This window comes from Enhydra lutris, unplaced genomic scaffold (assembly GCF_002288905.1).
Source record: "Enhydra lutris kenyoni isolate GAN:26980312 unplaced genomic scaffold, ASM228890v2 scaffoldscaffold39, whole genome shotgun sequence".
Lineage (NCBI taxonomy): Eukaryota > Metazoa > Chordata > Mammalia > Carnivora > Mustelidae > Enhydra > Enhydra lutris.
In genome coordinates this window covers 15,851,978-15,872,843 of record NW_019154123.1, presented here as the reverse complement: position 1 = coordinate 15,872,843, position 20,866 = coordinate 15,851,978, and the positions used below count along the sequence as shown (strand labels likewise).

Genomic DNA, 20,866 nt, shown 5'->3' with positions numbered 1-20,866 from the left:
ACGGACCCTTTTCTGAGCCGGACCCGTAGGTCTTGCGGCTGCCGGTACAGTAAATTTGGGGTGGGACAAGGCCTTTGCCTTCCTAATTGCCCGTGGCGGCTAACAGGGGTTTGCCTTCTTGAAGACTGCGGCCTCCGACTGTGAGATTGAATGAAAATTTGTTAAAAGCGAGAACGCGGAGGTTCTCTGGCACGTCCCAGTTAGAGCCTAAGTCACCAGACCGAGGGGCAGTGTGATTGGCTGGAGCGGCTGGGTCATCTCCGCCCGGTCGCGTCCGGGCCTCGCCCCCTGGCTGTGGAGTAGGACTCTGCTCCCGAGGGCTCTGAGCGCCCAGAACCTGTGGAATCTTTATTTCTGCGGCCGGCAGTGGCAGCCGTAGCCGCAGCCATGGAACCCGACGCTTCCCCAGAGCCCGACACGGCCGAAGTGTTGCCCCAGCACAAGTTCGACAGCGGGTCCCTAGAGGCCTATCTGAACCAGCACTTGCCAGGCTTTGGGGCGGAACCCGAGGCTAAGCTGACCGTTACCCAGTACAGGTATCGACGCCGGTCTTCTCCAGCAGAAACCAATCTGTGCATTGGGCTTTCCTTTCTTTGGCCCTGGGTGGGGTCGCAATTTCCCTCATCCCGGCTTCTTTTTCTGCAATGACGCACTCTCCTGGTGGAATGTGCCGTCAGCGGTCCCCTGCATTTCATTTTGGGTATTTCCGGTTAGAGGACAATAATGGAACCACCACAACATTCACGATTCCAACTATGAGAAGGAATCTTTGTTAAAGGATGCAATTATGTACTTGGAGGATCCACTTGAGGCAATTAAGGTTGGAAGCTCTGTGGACTATGAAGAGGTCTTCTTTCAACATTTGTTCAATAACCATTCGATCCCCCCCCCCCCGAGAAGCAGATGTAATTCCGTTTAATTGGCCCTATCTCAGAGGTTGAGTTAATGGCAATAGCTGGGGGAATCTGAATTCTAATCCTAGGTCTTCCACTTAGTAAATCACACCACCACTTTGGGCTTTAGTTCTTTTTGAAGTGAGGGAATGGAACTGAATGACGATCCTGAGAGGACTGTTGCTATGAATCTTGCTCTGGTCTGTTTTATAATAGAAAACAAATTTTAAAGAACTTATTCAAAAAATAGTGTTTTGCTGAACACAGCTATAGAAGCAATCTTGGCTTTCAAGAAATTCTATCTACCATTTAATGACTGGGAACTTAAATGTTGCATAAACTCCCTGAGAACTAGTTTCCTAATCTGTAATAAGAACTTGCTCCTTTTGATAATTAATGATGCAGTAATAGGTGAAAGATCTTAAACATTGTTTACAACACAAGGCTTTTAGGCTAGAAACTTAAGCTGTTTTTAATTCTACCTCCTTCAACTTCCACTATCTATTGGGACAAGGTGCCTTTTAATTCTATACCCCAAAACTCTCTGATCAATCTCCTTTACCCATGTTTTTATTTTCACATAAACCAGTAGTCAAGGAATACAAATGTCTGTAATAAATGCCACTGGCCTATAGTACTTTTACAATGTTTCTTTTTCTAGCTACATTTAGCTATGTGAGTGCAGGCAAAGAGTTGGATTTAAACCAGAATGGGGGAAGCCCTGCAGATAAGAAGAGGGAGCAAGTGTATTAGAGATGCATTCAAGAGGGTAGTTACATACTTGGCCATCAAAATTAAGCGAGTTTGGAAAGGACGTGGTGGGGGAAGGGGAGGCTGAAGGATGATAAACAATAATATGATCAGTGGATGGTAGATCCCTGGACTGAAGGATTGTTGGAATCCATGTACCAGTGGGAGTAAGTGGAAAGATAGATTATGCTTAACAAGGAGAGTTATGTAGTGCCTGGGTTGTTAATGTTTAATATGAGTCCTCCAGACTGAATGACTGAAGTACTATAGTGGAAAATATCACTGGAGTAGAAGAATTCAAGGGACTGATGGGCCTGAGTGTTAGAACAAACATCTGAGTGGATTTTGAAACAATGAGAATAGGAGTAGTGTAAATAAGAGCAATAGTAAGTCAATAGGCAATGAGGGGGAGTGAATACAACACGGAGAATAGTTGACTGCAACAGGAAAGGGTGGAGTAGGGTAGTCTCATAACTTGAGATTCAAAGCTAGATGCAGGTTTCAGGCAGGAGGGAAGGCCAAGAGTTCACAAGTGGCAATGAGTATCAGGAGGAACATAGACTCCATCTCCAGGCCCACTAGATGAGTGATGGAAGTTGGGGGAAGAATCTACCATTTTAGAGGCCTACAAGGGAAACATGGTCCTCCAGGAACATTCAAGTTTTAGTTAGAGCAAGGAGATGAAGGGTCCATTCAGAGAAGAGTGAAGATGTATGTGATTATGCTGAAAGACATTAAGTTCCAGGGGACAAAGGAAAGCCATCTCCAGCTCTTTATGTTCATGTAATCTCAGTAATCTGATTCTTCACCAGCCATTTGATGATTCCGTTGAACCTACCAAGAATCTTCTGTCTGGCATCATCTTTATTTCTGCTTTGATGGGTCTCATCTTCTACCATGGCCTTACTGTTGAATACATAGGATCAGAGCATGTTTGTAGGGGATATTTTGCCTCTCTACTTCTCATCTCTAGCTTTATACCTTTAAGCCTCTTGGACCATATACCCAATATTTTCCATGCTCAAATACCATGACATTGCTCTTTTAATCTCTTTTCTTGATCTCTTATCTAGTGCAAATATATCTGAGATGCTGTTATCAGTATCAAAAGTTACTTCAACTTGTACAAATCTAAAGGGTACAGGAGGGATGTCTGTGAGTTCAAACTGGCCAAACTGGTTGTAATCTTTCATCTTTGCTCAGTTTCATAGAGTACATAGCAAAGGTCTAATTTCATTTGGAATGAACTGTTTATTGCAGTTAACCAGAATAGTCATGACTTCACCAATGTTTTTAGTACCACAAGTAGTGATTTCAGTATTACTAGGAAAAGGGATAATACCAAAGAGCAGTGAATCCTGAATATTTTCAGATTTATCTCCAGACTAGGGACAAGATGGCTGCCTACATAGCTGCGAACATAAGTAATGCCCTTATCAGGATTGATGCTTTTTTCCAATTTCTTGCTGTTGAAAGGAAAAATCCTGTAGGAATTTCTAAGTTTCTGAAATTTGGAGATGCAGCTAAAACCACCCACCAGGATGACCTCACAGTCCTGAGATGTCTCTAGTAAGATGTGAAGAAAGGGTTAAAAAACCTTTTCTATGAACAAATCAAGTTAACTTTTAGCTCAGTTACTCTGGTAACTTGGTAAAGGTGGCATGTCAACTGTGTTTCCGGCAACATTACTTCTGGTAGAAATAATATCTAATTAATAAACTGTATCTGAACTGGAGGGCCTGGAAATAAACTGTAAGTATCTGGTGGGATACTTTGGGCTTCCCTAAGTGTAGCAAGTTCCTGCTCATGTCCCTTGTTAGGATGCTGGGAGCCGTGTCCAGAGGATTGTTACTAGAGGCAACAGCTCCTTCTAAACCAGGTTGACAGCCATCCTCCCCTATGTGGTCTCATTTCTTAGAACCTGAGCTGTTAGTCAAAGGTGCCACCTCTTTGGTTATAGATCAACCTCTTTCTTTAAGCACGACCTGTCTTGTCTGAGTCCTAAACAATAGTGATAGCTATTGGCTTATTGATGATTCTTATAGTATTGATACCATCTGTGGTTTCTAGACTATATGGTGGCCTGATGCTTACAGTGGTTAAATGTAGCCATTGCTATGTGTGCACAGTGTTGATGATGATCTCCCCAAGATGGGCTTCTGCATTTTTGGGGAGTCTCTTGTAGAAACATCATAGATATGTATATAGGGGAAAAGCTTTCAGTTTGGTGAGGTTTTTGTTTGTTTTTTTTTCCCAAGAGAAATATGTATTTTTTAAATTATTTTTCTATTTAAGTATAGTGACATTGGGATTTTTTTAAAGATAAAATTTATCTTATGTAAAATTTAAAATTTGAATTATTTTAAAGTGTACACTTTAGGAGTGCCTGGGTGGCTCAGTTGGTTAAGTGTCTGCCTTTGTCTCAGGTCATGATCCTGGGGTCCTAAGATCAAGCCCCATAGTGGGCTTTCTGCTCAACCTGCTTCTCCCTCTCTTTCTGCCTGCTGCTCCACCTGCTTGTGTGCGCTCTCTCTCTCTCAAATGAATAAATAAAAATTTTAAAAAGGTTGCAGTTTAGTGGGTTTTCATATATTCACAATGTTGTGCAACCAGCACCACTATCTAACGTCAGAACTTTTCTGTCACCCCCCAAAAAACCCTTACCTCCCGATTTTCCCCTCCTCCCATCCCTTAGCAGCCATTAATCTACTTTCTGTCGCTATGGATTTACATACTCTGAACATTTCATAGAAGTGGAATTATATAATATGTGGCTTTTGTGACTGGCCTTTTTCACTTAGCATCAGGTTTTCAAAGTCCATCCACATTGCAACACATATCAGGTATTGATTCTTTTCATTATTTAGTTAAGTCCTCTTTTTCATGCTGTTGGAGTCTTCAAAAGCTCGGTAATTCTAAACTGGCCATATTGGAAATGAAGGCATAAGTTGAATGGTTTTGGTATCTGGAGTTTATTTTTAGTTCATGTGAGAATTTCTTCTCACCTCGCAGGGAACCCTGGTGCCCTGGTATGTATGAGTTACCTGGAGCACTGTTTTACTTCCCTGGCCCAGGTGTCCACCCTGGGGCCTCGCTTGCCACAGTTCCCATTGTGGAGAGCTACACTTGCGTACAACCTTGGTGAAGCATCTGCAGCTATGCTAGCATCCTTTAATTAATTTTAATTAATTTTCTTTCCTAGCCTTTCTTTACTTAGATCTCGGCATTTTTCTAGGGATACTTATAAAATTCATGATTTGCAGGCAGGGAGTGAGGTCCTCTCTTCTACCTGTGTGGGTTACAGATTGTCCACCTGCCACTGTGTTGCCATCTGCTTTATATCATCCAAAAGCTAATGTTTTGAGCTCTGGTAGCACCCCTCTTGGGTTTCCCAGCACTGAAATTGATTTATTTTTATTTTGTGTTTGTTTTGACATTTCGGTAGGATTGGGGGAAGAAGGAATATATATTTAAAAAAAAAAAAAAAGGAAAATATCTTTGTAAATGACGTTTACTCTTATCTAGATCAGGACAATCCAATCCAACCTTTTATCTCCGGAAGGGCTTTCGAGCATATGTACTCAGAAAAAAACCACCTGGTTCACTTCTTCCTAAAGCACATAAGGTATGGTATACAAGTACAATAATTCTTTGTTGACAAATAAGTGCTTATTATTTATAGAAAAATAATTTAAATTGCTTTTAAAATTCATTTCATGACTATTAAATAATAGATAATTTATTTTATTTCTTAGATAAAAATTTCACTTGAGTTGTATCCCTTGTTATTTTTAAAAAGGACTTGAGGTTGAAATCTGAGGCTGTCTTTATGTCATTAATCTTGATCAATACCCAGTCTTCTTGTGGATTTGATTCCTTCCTCACAATTGGCTAGATATGCAGTCATCTAGTGAATATTTTCAGTGCTGCTCATTTGAGATGTTTGTTCTTTGATTACATATTTTAATTATGTTTTAAAAATTATATCTTATAACAATATCTACTCACTGAAGTATCTTAATATATTTGCTCTGACAATTCACTGATCTTTTGCTAAAAAAATTTTTGAATATCATTTTATAGTATTCTCTAAATATTAGGCTTCATGATAATTAAAAAAAGATTTGTTAAAAATTGAATCTGTTTTCAGAAACTAGCTATTATCTGTAGAATTTTATAGTTGAAAACAGGCGAGCACAGAAATCCAAGTCCTAGGAATGCCTGGGTGGCTCAGTGTGTTAAGCCTCTGCCTTTGGCTCAGGTCATGATCTCAGGATCCTGGGATCAAGCCCCACATTGGACTCTCTGCTCAGCGGGGAGCCTACTTTCGCCTCTGTCTCTCTCAGCCTGACTCTCTGCCTACTTGTGATCTCTATCTGAAATAAATAAAGAAAAGAAAGAAAAGAAAAAGTCCTAGAGAACATTAAATGCACCGTGCATATATAGGTTATTATTGTAACCATGTGTAATAGGTATTTCCTAGGCCCAGCTGACTGGGTTAGGGGCATTGGAGGATAGGCTAAAGATTACATTAATGGAAAAATGCATATTCTGGCTTTCTTGGTTCCGTATCCAAGAAATTTGAAGTAACTTGGTTGCTTAAGATTATAAAAAAGTTGGGTAACTTTTATTAAGTCTCAACTTGGTAAGGCTGAAGGAAAATCCCTACCTATGCCCAGAAATTTATGCCCCAATAAACAGTTCTCTTTTTCTCTCTTCTTGATAACATTCTACCAGAAGACAGAAAATAACGTAATGCTTTCAACCCAAAGATCTGGCTTAGTTGGCTTCAACTCCCTTTGTTTTTTCTAAGTCTGCGCTGAAAGAATCAATGTTCTCACACTGCCATCCACTTTATGACTCCCTAACCCTTTTGTCTTTATACCATCCACCCACTCCCAGCACCAGGGTGATTACAAATACTTCTTTCATAACCTTTGGTTCCACTGACTTCTCTCACCTTGGTCACAGGTTTAGTCATGTCCTTCCTCTAGTTAATCTTTATTAACTGCTGCTTTATCCCTGCTGCCAAAATCAGCTTCATGGTGTCTCCTCCTTAGAAGTGATTAGTTACCAAGGCGCCTGGGTGGTGTGCAGTCAGTTGAGCATTGGACTCATGGTTTCAGCTCAGGTTGTGAGCTCAAGCCCAGAGATGAGTCCCATGTCGGATTTTGTGCTCTAAGCTTAGCAAGGAGTCTGCTTAAGAATCTCCCTCTCCCCCAGCCTATCTAAAATAAATAAATTAAAAAAAAAAAAAAAAGGAGGGTGTTAGTCACCACTGAGTCTGGAACAGATGAGTCAGCATCACAGCTCTGCTATGAGCTGTGTCCTCACGCCCTGAATGATAGGCCCATATATCTCTCCTGGTTGAGGAGGCCCTTCTATCTTATTTGGGTTCCTGCTTCAGTACTAGCTTGCATCCCATTGCCTCCTTTCCCCCTGGTTATCCTGAGTTCTGTGGTAGCCTTGGGTACCAGGAAGGATTCTCCTCCCACTGCTTTAAAAACAAGTACCTCTCTTGATCTTCAGGAGCTAGTGTTTTTTCCCTTCTACCAGCACTCACTGCCCTCCCATAGCACCCTGTAGCTAACTGTGCCAGAGCATCACAATAGAGACTTCCTGAGTCCCCTTGGGAGATATGAGAAAGAAAGGGAGAGAAAGAGTAAGCAAGAGTAAGCCAATGAGCAAGCAGGAAACTGCTGAAAATGAAGAGATGTTTTTATGATACTCTGTGAAATACTGTGATCAGGAATTGTCGCCTTCATATTAACAGAGCCAAGATTAAGCCCCATGCATGTTCCTGTCCTTTAACCTAATTATCAGGGTTTTTTTTTTTAATGCTGGCCTCATTTATAATTGTAATAATTGCACTAAGACTACTTTTAAGGAAATCATTATCCTCTAGGTCATTTGTTGATACTGTTTCAAACTTGATTTCTAGCCTTAATGTAAGCTTGCGAATAGTTATTATACATCTGTGTTTCTGGGGCACGTGGCTGGCTCAGTTGGAAGAACACACAACTATTGATCTTGGGGTCATGAGTTTGAGCCTCATGTTGGGTATAGAGATTACTAAAAAATAATTAAATTTTTAAAAAACTTAAAAATTTCTGTTTCTGATTTTTAATAACCCATCATCCTATTTAGATTGATAGAGAATTTAAAGTCCAGAAAACTTTGTTTTCAGTTGGATTCCCCGTTCCCAAGCCTTTATTGTACTGCAGTGATCCTTCTGTCATTGGAACAGAATTTTATGTGATGGACCATGTGCAGGTAAATTAATACTTAATCTTACTTTATTTTTACTTTTGTTTTTGATTATGAAATTAGATGTTAATAAATGATAGTTTATTAATTAACATTTAGGTAATTAGTTGTAAGGGCCTAAACGTTTGTTTTAATTTAAACACAGACAATGTGGGTGGGGTGAAATAGACCAGTAATAAATTTAGTTGCTAGGGTGTGTTAACTTATTCTTTAATTTTCCTCTAGATGGCAATAAAGAGCTATATGTAATGTCAATAACCAAACTCTCCAGATGGTTGGAGGGAAGAAAAGGGCAAATAGGAAATCAGTCCATTAAGAACAATAAATGCAAAGTGTTTAAAAAATTTTTTTCTTTGCAAAATGTAACTTGAGAATAGTTTTTGTCCTTTAAGTTCAACTTGGAATGTCCTTGTATTTTTCCTTTGGCACATATATTCTACTGAACATGTTTCCCAAAGGAATGCCCTTCTAGCATATTCTACAAAGAATTGCTTTTGGTTGCAAACTGTTATCCTGATTTTTTTTTCGTAGGCAATGGGGAATTATGACACAGCAAATAATTGGTATAAAAAAATTTATTTTGTCTTAAATTATTTGTTGTAATGGTTTCCGTAGGGTCGAATCTTTCGTGATTTTACAATTCCTGGAGTTAGCCCAGCAGAACGCTCAGCCATATATGTGGCCATGATAAAAACCTTGGCTCACTTACATTCCTTAAATGTACAGTCATTGCAGCTGGAAGGATATGGTAGAGGTGCTGGATACTGCAAAAGACAGGTAATACATCCACATAAAGAGCTCCTTTTAGGGGCACCTGAGTGGCTCAGATGGCATCTGCCTTTGGCTCAGGTCATGACCCCAGGGTCCTGGGATCCAGTCCAGCATGGGGCTCCCTGCTCAGCTCCCTGCTCTCCCTCTGCCTGCTGCTCCCCCTGCTTGTGCTCTTCACTCTCTCTCTCTCAAATAAATAAATAAATTATATAAATGTTTATTAAAAAAAGAGCTCCTTCTGTCAAGTTCTTGGAAACAATATTTATTATTAGTCAAAATAAAAACCTATTTTATACTTTCCTGAAACTTGGATGTAACTTCAGCCTTTATATTGGCTTGTTGTTAGCAAAAAATAATTTTATATTTTTAGATCACCTTTTTTTCAGCCTAAGCTTCTATAACTAACAACATGTACATGAATGCAAATTTGAAGCTTTTCAGCCTCTTCATTTAATTTATCAATATATTTTCCATACAGTTTCCCTTTTAAGTTAAGATATCTATTAAGCACAACTATGTGTTTAATACTTGCTGAGTACCATGTTAAATGTCAAGAAAACAGAAATAAATTCTTCCCCTAAAGGAACTTTCGGTCATTTTTTGAGAGACTTGTACATGAATCTCATTTACATGAAACTTGGAAAATAGAATAAAGGAGTATATGATCTAGTAGTAAGTGGTTTGGTGCTGATGATGAGAGCTGTTCCATTCAGAGGGTAGATGTCAATGAGCCTTTTCTTAGGTGGAGAAAGCTTTGTGGGAGAGATATGTCTTGCATTATGTGTATAATAAGATAGAAAATCTAGAGTGATAGGGGAAAGATAGTGAACATTTCAAACCAAAGGGACAGCTAGACCAAATATGTATGGGACTATTTCCCTTTTTATATATGTCTCTTCTGACTGAAGAGAGCCAGAAACCAAGATTTATAGAGTACTCACTGTATGCCTTGTCCCATGGTGGGTGAGTTACTGATCTACTCTTTTAAAATCTTTGTAGCAACCCTAAGACATAAGTATTATAACCCCCATTTTGTAGATGAGGAATCTGAGGCTAATAGATATCAAATAATATATGAATAAGTGGCTTAGACATAATTTATGTCCATGTCTATATGATTCCAGAGATGAAGGTCTTTACTGCACTGAGTTGAACAGAGAAACCTTGGGGAATGTGGAGAGAACTCTTAAGCTGATAAATAATATGGTCTCAGTTGATGGAGGACTTTGAGAATAGTTTGATTTGTTTGCATGTAATTCTAAGAATAATGAAAAGTCTTCACATTCCTTATACCCAAAATACATTTAGAAGATTCTGTGGGTAATAAGAAAAGGTATTCAAATGAAAAGTAAAAACCTCTGTTCTTCTAGCCCCCATATTTCCTTTTTCAGTGATTACTTGTTTCTTATGACCTTTCCAGAAATCTCCTATGCCTATTTATTTGTGTGTATGTGTTTGTGTGCATTCTTTTTTTCTTCCACAAAATAATTGCAGAATAAAGACTAGAACCCACTTTTCTTGATTCCTATGCCAGTATTTTTTTTCCTGATAAAAATCTAGATTGGTAAAATGAACTAGACAGAAGAGAGATTTAGATGTTTTGGGCTCATGTGAATGTCACTTATAGGCATCTCTCTTGAGCATTTAAGAATAAGACCAAATTTGACAAAATCAAATTTTATTTTAATTTTAGAATTGCTGGATCTTCTACTTTCAGCTCTTTAATTTTTCTTATTTGTATATCTTTAGGTATCAACGTGGACAGAGCAATATCGAGCTGCAGCTCATCAGGACATCCCTGCTATGAACCAACTATCTGACTGGCTAATGAAAAACTTGCCAGATAATGACAATGAAGAAAATTTGATTCATGGAGATTATAAACTAGATAACATAGTTTTTCACCCTACAGAGGTACTGTAAGCCATATTTATAATAAACTAAATAGGTCTTAGCACTTCTGATTTAGGGCACAAGTACTAAGTAGATGTTCCCCTCAGAGCTCTGAAGGAGCCCAACCCAACCTCATGGTTCCCTTACCTTCAGGACTCTCTTCACCACTCAAAACTTTTAGGAAGAGTCCTGCAGATTTTTGGGCATAGGTAGCTGCCCACCTTTAAGGCCAAGACTAACCCTCAGGATATCTGATTTACTACTTAAACAGGATTTGGTAATTTACATGTATGTCACTGTTTTCTTCAGAGAAGTTTTTCATCTACAGAAAATACTTATCTAGGTTCTTGCTCTTTTGGTTCATTTTCATTCCTTTCCTTATCTCATGAAGAATTTTTAATTTGGTTAATTAATTATAAGCTCAGAGGGGTGCCTGGGTGGCTTAGTTGGTTAAGCATCTGCCTTTAGCTCAGATCCTGATCCCAGGGTCCTAGGATCGAGCCCCACATCAGGCTTCCTGCTCAGCGGGGAGCCTGCATCTCCCTCTCTGCTGCTCCCCCTGCTTGTGTTCCTCTGTCAAATAAATAAGTAAAATCATTAAATATACATGTATATGTATAAGCTCAGAGATGACAGAATTCCAAAAATCTCTTTTGAGGTTTTGAAAGAATTATGAGATTAATGTGACCTTGCTTTGTATAAATGTACACAGTGTAGTCTTTATAAAGGGTACAAACAATTCAAAACTGTAACCCTCCTTCACAGAACACAGACAGTGAGACCTGGGATTGGAGGAGTATGGTGGGATGCCATTGGACAAGATGTTTGGCCCTTAGAATTATGAAATTAATGTGAAAGATTTATAGTTTCTTGAATCCTACTTCTTAAAAGAGGTTTTTCTAGGTTCATTAATTTTCTCAGAATGCTAGGATGTTTTAGGGCAGGAAGAGCTGCTCTGAATTCATGTGCTAAGCTTCTGGGTTTCATGTTCTTTCCCTGTAGGAAGAGGACAGGAGAAAAATAGCATTATAAATTACATTGCTGCCATAATTCAAAGTAGTTTTATATCAAATCAAAGTTCAAACATAACATAAAGACAGGAACACATTCACCAGCAAGACAGAAAACTTTTTATAAGGAAGTCAATTTAGGTATTAAAATTATATATATGTAATTATATATGTATGTGGGTAAACTTTTGTTAATGGTACTGATGAATTCTGAAATAACTTTGTTAAATATGGATTAGGAAGGTTAAAGAATGCTAACTAATAACCTGGAAAAATTTTAAAAGCTTATAGTTTAAAACCTAGCAGGATCAGGCCTATATTTGATCTGCATCATTTGAGTCATTAATATTTAGGAGCCTCTCTTTGAGTAAATAAGAGTTTTCTATGTGTTCTATGTACTTTTCTACTTGTTGCTTAAACAAGAAAGGAAAAATTCAGACCTAGATCTCTTGAATTTTGTGTCATCAGCCAAAATGTTTAAATTTAGGATTAGTCACAATATGCTGAAAGTAATTAGAAAACCATTTCTTGGGGTGTCTGGGTGACTCAGTGGGTTAAAGCTTCTGCCTTCGGCTCAGGTCATGGTCCCAGGGTCCTGGGATCAAGCCCTGCATTGGGCTCCCTGCTCAGCAGGGAGCCTGCTTCCTCCTCTCTCTCTCTCTCTCTGCCTGCCTCTCTGCCTACTTGTGATCTCTGTCAAATAAATAAATAAATAAATAATTAATTAAAAAAAAAAAAAGAAAGAAAAAACCATTTCTCATAGAAGTAAAGTTGTCAAACAGGTGTCATCTTCCTTTAGAAAAGCAAAATATCCAATAGTTGAAAGAGCCGTTTTTTAAAAAAGAAACAACTGGTAGAGGCAGAGCGTGAAGCTATTTAGCTGTAGTACTAATTTGTGACATACAGCATTATCTTTTAATGTATTAGGGTAATATGGTATCTGGTAAAATGTCTTCTACTTTCTATCCAATAAACCCATAATTAATGGTTAAATTTAACCAATTTCTGCCTCCTATAAATATTGTAGCTAATTTTTATGGAAATAACATATGATTGGCAGAGTACAAGTCAACCAGCATTGATTCATTACCAGCTATTTCCTTTGAAAGATAGGGTTGGAAAGGAACTACAGCTCTTAATGAGCTCAAAATACAAATGGAGAGAAAAAAATAATTAGCTAACAGCAAAAAAATAATAGATACCTGAGTGCTAAAGTATGTCATACAAAGTAAACTACACGAGGAATCAGAGGAAAGATACACTGTGGACTGGCATCAAAAGCTGTGAGATGTTAAATTTAATTTTAGTTAATAGTTTACCTTTTCTACCTCACATTTAGTTTTTATTTATTTATTTTATTTAAATACTCCTTTATTTTCTTAAGTAAACTCTACCCTCAATGTGGGGCTCGAACTCATAACCCCAAGATCAAGAGTTACATGCTCTACCAACTGACCCAGCCAGGCGCCTCCCACCTCATTTTTTAGATTTCATAAGTAAATGGGAAATTTAGAGTATGTTTCTTTTTTTGTGAAGGCACTCCACAAATTGGAAAATCAGTCCTTGGACTATAGCGAGCTGAATATATATATGTATGTGTTCACCTGTTTATATATATCCCTAGGGATAGGATTGAAAGCTTTTAAGCTTTTTATTTTTTCTTTGAGAATAAGGATTATGTTTTAATTTTTTTTTTTTTTTACCTTTGCCTCTAGAGTCTGTATAGTAGATGCTCAGTAAGTGGAGATCTGCTAGACTATAACCTCCTTTAAAGCAGTGACTGTAGCATTTACGTAGATGTGGTTACATGTTTCTGAATAGAATCTAAGTTGAAAGAATTGATTTTTATTAATCACTATTTCTGTATCATATATTTGTGCTTAATTTTTATTCTCTAACAGTGTGACCTTAAAGCAGATACTTTAACCTCTGTGCCTCACTTTTTATTTTAATTTGTTTTTATTGATATATAATTGACATTGTAACATATTTAGGTGTACAAAACAGTGATTTGATGCCTCCGCACATTGTGAAACAATCCTCACAATAAGGATTGTTTACCCCTTCACCCTATGAAGTTACATAATATGCAGTACAATGTTACTAACTCTAGTCACCATGGTGTACATTGTATCCCCATGACTTATTTATTTTATGGTTGGAAGTTTGTACCTCTTGACCCCCTTCTCCCACTTCACTCACATCACATACCCCCTTACCTCTGGCAACCACTAGCGTGCTCTTTTCGTGTATGAGTTTAATTATATTTGTTTTGTTTGTTTTTTGTTTTTCTTTTGTTCTTTTCACATATAAGTGAAGTCATATGGTATTTGTCTTCCTCTGTCTGACTTAGTACACTTAGCGTTATACCGTCAAGGTCCATTCATGTTGTCACAAATGGCAAGATTTCATTCTTTTGTAGGGCCAAATAGTATTCCACTGTATATATACCACATTTTATCCATCCATCCATCCATCCACCCATCCACCCATCCATGGATGCTTTGGTTGTTTTAGCATCTTGGCTATTGTGAACAATACTGCAGTGAACATAGGAGTGCATATATCTTTTCTGATTAATGTTTTAATTTGCTTCATATAAATATGCAGAAGTAGAATTTCTGGATCATATGGTAGTTCTCTTTCTGGTTTTTTGAGGAAACTCCATACTATTTTTCATAGTGGCTGCACTGATCTACATTCCCACCAATAATGCCCAGAAGTTCCCTGTTCTTCGTATCCTCACCAGCACTTGTTATTTTCTGTCTTCTTAAAAATAGCCATTACGATAGGTCTGAGATGATACCTTATTGTGGTTTTGATTTGTATTTCTCTGATAATGAATGATGTTGAACATTTTTTTTCATGTGACTTTTGGCCATTTGTATGTCTTCTTTGGAAAAATTTCTATTTAGAACTTATTCCTTTTTTTTTTTTAATTTTATTTTTTATAAACATATAATATATTTTTATCCCCAGGGGTACAGGTCTGTGAATCGCCAAGTTTACACACTTCACAGCACTCACCATAGCACATACCCTCCCCAATGTCCATAATCCCACTCCCCCCCTCCCAACCCCCCTCCCCCCATGAACCCTCAGTTTGTTTTGTGAGATTAAGAGTCACTTATGGTTTGTCTCCCTCCCAATCCCATCTTGTTTCATTTACTCTTCTCCTACCCCCTTAACCCACCATGTTGCATCTCCTCTCCCTCATATCAGGGAGATCATATGATAGTTGTCTTTCTCCGATTGACTTATTTCGCTAAGCATGATACCCTCTAGTTCCATCCACGTCGTCGCAAATGGCAAGATTTCATTTCTTTGGATGGCTGCATAGTATTCCATTGTGTATATATACCACATCTTCTTTATCCATTCGTCTGTTGATGGACATCTAGGTTCTTTCCATAGTTTGGCTATTGTAGACATTGGTGCTATAAACATTCGGGTGCACGTGCCCCTTTGGATCACTACATTTGTATCTTTAGGGTAAATACCCAGCAGTGCAATTGCTGGGTCATAGGGTGGCTCTATTTTCAACTTTTTGAGGAACCTCCATGCTGTTTTCCAGAGTGGTTGCACCAGCTTGCATTCCCACCAACAGTGTAGGAGGGTTCCCCTTTCTCCACATCCTCGCCAGCATCTGTCATTTCCTGACTTGTTAATTTTAGCCGTTCTGACTGGTGTGAGGTGATATCTCATTGTGGTTTTGATTTATATTTCCCTGATGCCGAGTGATATGGAGCACTTTTTCATGTGTCTGTTGGCCATCTGGATGTCTTCTTTGCAGAAATGTCTGTTCATGTCTTCTGCCCATTTCTTGATTGGATTATTTGTTCTTTGGGTGTTGAGTTTGCTAAGTTCTTTATAGATTTTGGACACTAGCCCTTTATCCGATATGTCATTTGCAAATATCTTCTCCCATTCTGTCAGTTGTCTTTTGGTTTTGTTAACTGTTTCCTTTGCTGTGCAAAAGCTTTTGATCTTGATGAAATCCCAATAGTTCATTTTTGCCCTTGCTTCCCTTGCCTTTGGCGACGTTCCTAGGAAGATGTTGCTGCGGCTGAGGTCGGAGAGGTTGCTGCCTGTGTTCTCCTCAAGGATTTTGATAGATTCCTTTCTCACATTGAGGTCCTTCATCCATTTTGAGTCTATTTTCGTGTGTGGTGTAAGGAAATGGTCCAATTTCATTTTTCTGCATGTGGCTGTCCAGTTTTCCCAACACCATTTGTTGAAGAGGCTGTCGTTTTTCCAATTGGACATTCTTTCCTGCTTTGTCGAAGATTAGTTGACCATAGAGTTGAGGGTCTATTTCTGGGCTCTCTCTTCTGTTCCATTGATCTATGTGTCTGTTTTTGTGCCAGTACCATGCTGTCTTGATGATGACAGCTTTGTAATAGAGCTTGAAGTCCGGAATTGTGATGCCACCAACTTTGGCTTTCTTTTTCAATATTCCTTTGGCTATTCGAGGTCTTTTCTGATTCCATATAAATTTTAGGATTATTTGTTCCATTTCTTTGAAAAAAATGGATGGTATTTTGATAAGAATTGCATTAAATGTGTAGATTGCTTTAGGTAGCATAGACATTTTCACAATATTTATTCTTCCAATCCAGGAGCATGGAACATTTTTCCATTTCTTTGTGTCTTCCTCAATTTCTTTCATGAGTACTTTATAGTTTTCTGAGTATAGATTCTTAGTCTCTTTGGTTAGGTTTATTCCTAGGTATCTTATAGTTTTGGGTGCAATTGTAAATGGGATTGACTCCTTAATTTCTCTTTCTTCTGTCTTGTTGTTGGTGTAGAGAAATGCAACTGATTTCTGTGCATTGATTTTATATCCTGACACTTTACTGAATTCCTGTACAAGTTCTAGCAGTTTTGGAGTGGAGTCTTTTGGGTTTTCCACATATAGTATCATATCATCTGCGAAGAGTGATAGTTTGACTTCTTCTTTGCCGATTTGGATGCCTTTAATTTCCTTTTGTTGTCTGATTGCTGAGGCTAGGACTTCTAGTACTATGTTGAATAGCAGTGGTGATAACGGACATCCCTGCCGTGTTCCTGACCTTAGCGGAAAAGCTTTCAGTTTTTCTCCATTGAGAATGATATTTGCGGTGGATTTATTCCTATTTTTTTAATTGACTGTACTTTTGTATTGAGTTATAGGAGTTCTTTATCTATTTTGGCTATTAACCCCGTACTCGATATATGATTTGCAGATACATTGTCCCATTCAGGAGTTTGCCTTTTTATTTTATTGATGGTTTCCTTTGCTGTGCAAAAGGTTTTTAGTTTGATGTAGTCCCTTTTGTTTATATTTGCTTTTGTTCTCATTGCCTTGGGAATCCGTTACCAAAAAAAAAAAAAAAAAGTACTGCCAAGAAGAATGTCAAGGAGCCTACCACCCATGTTTTCTTCTAGGAATTCTGTGATTTCTGGTCTTGTATTCAAGTCTTTAATTCAGTTTGAGTTAATTTATGCATGGCATAAGATAACGGTATAGTTTCATTTTTTTTTTTTTTTTGCATGTGGCTGTCCGGTTTTCCCAATACCCTTTATTAAAGAAACTGTCTTTTCCCCAATGTATATTCTTGCTTCCTTTGTCATAAATTAATCGGCCATATACATGTGGGGTTTTTTCCTGGGCTCTTTATTCTGTTCCATTTATCCTTATGTCTGTTTTTGTGCCACTGTTTTGATTATTATAACATTATATAATTTGAAATCAGGAAGTGTGATGCTTCCAACTTTATTCTTTCCCAAGATTGCTTTAGCTCTTTGGGATCTTATGTGGTTCCATAAAATTTTAGGATTCTTTGTTCTATTTCTGTGAAAAATGTCATTGGGATTTTGATAGGAATTCCATTGAATCTATAGATTGCTTTGAATAATATGGATATCTTAACAATATTAATTCTTCAAATCCATGAGCATGGAATATCTTTCCATTTGTGTGTTCTTCAATTTATTTCATCGGTGTCTTATAGTTTTCATACAGGTTTTTTACCTGCTTGGTGAAATTTATTCCTAGGTATTTTATTCTTTTTGCTGCAATCGTAAATGTAATTTTCTAAATTTCTCTATCTGATAGTTTGTTGTTACAGTATTAAAAACATAATATTGGGGGCGCCTGGGTGGCTCAGTGGGTTGGGCCGCTGCCTTCAGCTCGGGTCATGATCTCAGGGTCCTGGGATCGAGCCCCGCATCGGGCTCTCTGCTCAGCGGGGAGCCTGCTTCCTCCTCTCTGCCTGCCTGCCTCTCTGCCTGCTTGTGAGCTCTCTCTGTCAAATAAATAAATAAATAAATAAAATCTTTAAAAAAAAAATAATATTGTATGTTGATTTTGTATCCTGCAACTTTACTGAGTTTGTTTATTCTAATAGTTTTTTGTGTTTTTTTTTTTTTTAAAGTCTTACAGCATTTTCTATATAAAAAGTCCTGTTGTCCACAAATAATTACACTTTCACTTCTTCCTTTCCAATTTAGATGCTTTTTAATTTCTTTTTCTTGCCTAATTGCTCTAGACTTCCAATACTGTGTTGAATAAAAAGGGCAAGAGTGGGCATCCTTGTCTTGTTCCTAATTGTTAAAGGAAGTTTTCAGCATTTTACCATTGAGTATGTTTGCTGTGGGCTTGTTACATATGGGCCTTTATTTTGAGGTACATTCACTATAATGACTTTTTTGAGAGTTTTTATTATAAATGGATGTTGGATTTTTTCAAATGTTTTTTCTGCATCTATTTAGATGATTAAATGATCATTTTCTTGATGTGGCATATAACATTGGTTTATTTGCAAGTGTCAAACCATCCTTGCATCCCTGGATTAAATCCTGCTCAATCATAATGTATGACCTTTTTAATGTACTGTTGAATTTAATTTACTAATATTTTGTGGAGGATTTTTTCATCTGTGTTCATCAGGGATATTGGCCTGTAATTTTCCTTTTTGTATGTGTGGTGTCTTATCTGTTTTTGGTATTAGGGTAATGCTGGCTTTATAAAATGAGTATGGGGGATACCTACCTGGCTTAGTTGGAGGAGCATGAGACGATCTTGGAATCCTGAGTTTGAGCCCCACATTGGGTGTACAGATCACTTTAATTTTTAAAAAATAATACTAAGTAAGTAAATAAGATTTGAAAGTATTCCCTCCTCTTCAGTTTTTTTGGAAGAGTTTTGAAGGACAGATATTTAAATCTTATTTGAATGTTTGATAGAATTCACCAGCGAAACTGTCTGGTCCTGGACTCCTATGTCTGCAATTCTGTTTCCTTCCCTAATTTTTGGTCATTATTTCTTCAAATAAGTTTTCTATCCCTATTTCTCTTTTCTCCTTCTGGGACCACTGTAATACAACTGTCATTCCACTTGATGTTGTTTCGTAGGTCCCTTAAGATATCGTCACTTTAAAAAAATTATTTTTTCTGTTTTGTTTTGGGCTTCTATTTTATTTTGCGCTTCACTATCCCATCTTCTAGGTCACTGATCTTTTCTTCTGCTTCATCTAGTTTGTTGTTGAACCCCTCGTGCATTTTTTCAGTTCATTTATTGCATTCTTCAGCTTTGTGACTTCTGTTCAGTACTTCCTTATATTTTCCCTCTTTGTTGACATTCTTGCTATGTTCACCCATTCTTCTTAGATCAGTGATCATCTTTATGACCATTACTTTGAACTCTTTATCAGGTAAATTACTTAATGGAATTTTATCTTGTTTTCTTATTTGGAACATATTCCTTTTTCATTATTTTGCTTCATTCTCTGTCTTTGTTTCATCTTCTTTTAAAGATTTGTTTATTTACTTGAGAGGAGGGAAGGGAGAGGGAAAGAGAGAATCTCAAGCAGGCTCCCTGCTGAGCATGGAGCCCAACACAGGGCTCAATCTCACAACCCAGAAATCATGACCTAAGCAGAAATCGAGAGTCAGAAGTTTAACTGACTGAGACACTCAGGCACCACTGTCTTTGTTTCTGTGTATTAAGCATAACTACTATCCCTCCCAGTCTTAAAGGAGTGGTCACAGGAACATGGGATGTGTTTCACTCCGCTGTCTGTGCAGTGTCCTAGGGGCAGTAGCCTAGCCATGACTGCCTCTCTCATTATTTCAGCCCCATGGGGCCGAGAAATGCAAGCCCCCTCGCCACCAGAGCCTATATTCAAGGGGTGTCGCTTGTGTGAACAGCTTTGGCAGGGCCATAAAGGAGGGATGGGCCAGGATAATACTATCCACTGGATATACTGGGATGAAGCTTCAAGGGAATACCTTGCTGGGTAGCCCACTTGCTGAGTTCAGTGAAGCAGGGCCATGTGGTAGCACAGGGTCAGAGCATGCCTGTCTGCTGGGTTTAGCAATGTGGGGCCACAGAGCAAGCAGCACTAGTAAGGTAGAGGGAGAGGGCAAAAATGGCACCTGCCAGCATCTCCATCTCCAGAGAGAGTTCAAATAGATCCCAGCCACTCCAGCAGACGCTTTAAGATTGGCCAATGAATCTCCTTCATATAAGGTCCAAGTTCTTTTCAACCTGCTGCTTTTGTTGGGTCCCAAGATGGGTAAATCTATCCATGAGCCCTTTAAGAGTGGAGTCTGTTTCCTAGAGCCTTTTGGTTTTCATGGATGTGAATCCTTTTGGTTTTCAAAGCCAGACATTTGGGGGGCTCATCTCTCAGGTGCAGATCCCAAGGATGGGAGTACCTGATACGGGGCTTAAACCCCTTGCTTCTCTGGGATATAGTCCATATTTATGTGATTCCCTCCTGCTTGCGGGTTGCCACACTGGAGGGTAGGATTTTTGGTGAGACTTCATCTCTACCTCTCCTACCCATCTTGCTGTAACCTGTTTTGTTGGTTTTTTTTAAAGATTTTATTTTATCTTATGAAGATTTTATTTATTTTGACAGGGAGAGACACAGTGAGAGAGGGAGCACAAGCAGAGGGATGGGGAGAAGTAGGCTTCACGCTGAGCCAGGAGCCCGATGCAGGGCTTGAACCCAGGGCCCTAGGATCATGACCTGAGCCGAAGGCAGATGCTTAGCCACTGAGCCACCCAGGCACCCTTTAAGATTTTATTTTTAAGTAATCTATACACCCAGGGTGGGGCTTGAACTCACAACCCCAACATCAAGAGTTGCATTCTCTGTTGACTGAGCTAGCCAGGTGCCCTTGATATAGCCTTTCTGTCCTTTATTGTGGAGGAGCTGTTCAGGTTCTTTTCAGATCATTTTCAGAGAAAGTTGTTCTATATGGAGCTGAAGATTTAGTGTATCTGTGGAAGTA

At 38.4% G+C, this 20,866-nt stretch overlaps 1 protein-coding gene across 2 annotated transcripts in view; it reads left to right on the top strand.

The window, feature by feature from the left end:
* The first annotated feature begins 263 nt into the window (after window positions 1–263).
* The window catches only part of LOC111155153 (acyl-CoA dehydrogenase family member 11), a 91,164-nt gene continuing 70,561 nt past the window's right edge, over window positions 264–20,866 (top strand). The window contains exons 1-5 of one of the 2 annotated variants that reach the window (XM_022515230.1): window positions 264–536; window positions 5,169–5,268; window positions 7,791–7,916; window positions 8,526–8,687; window positions 10,431–10,595. In XM_022515230.1, coding sequence (XP_022370938.1) covers window positions 388–536; window positions 5,169–5,268; window positions 7,791–7,916; window positions 8,526–8,687; window positions 10,431–10,595 — 702 coding nt within the window. In that variant the 5' untranslated portion in view covers window positions 264–387. Of the gene's footprint in view, window positions 537–5,168; window positions 5,269–7,790; window positions 7,917–8,525; window positions 8,688–10,430; window positions 10,596–20,866 lie in introns of those variants that run through there. The other variant, XM_022515231.1, reaches the window with a different exon arrangement.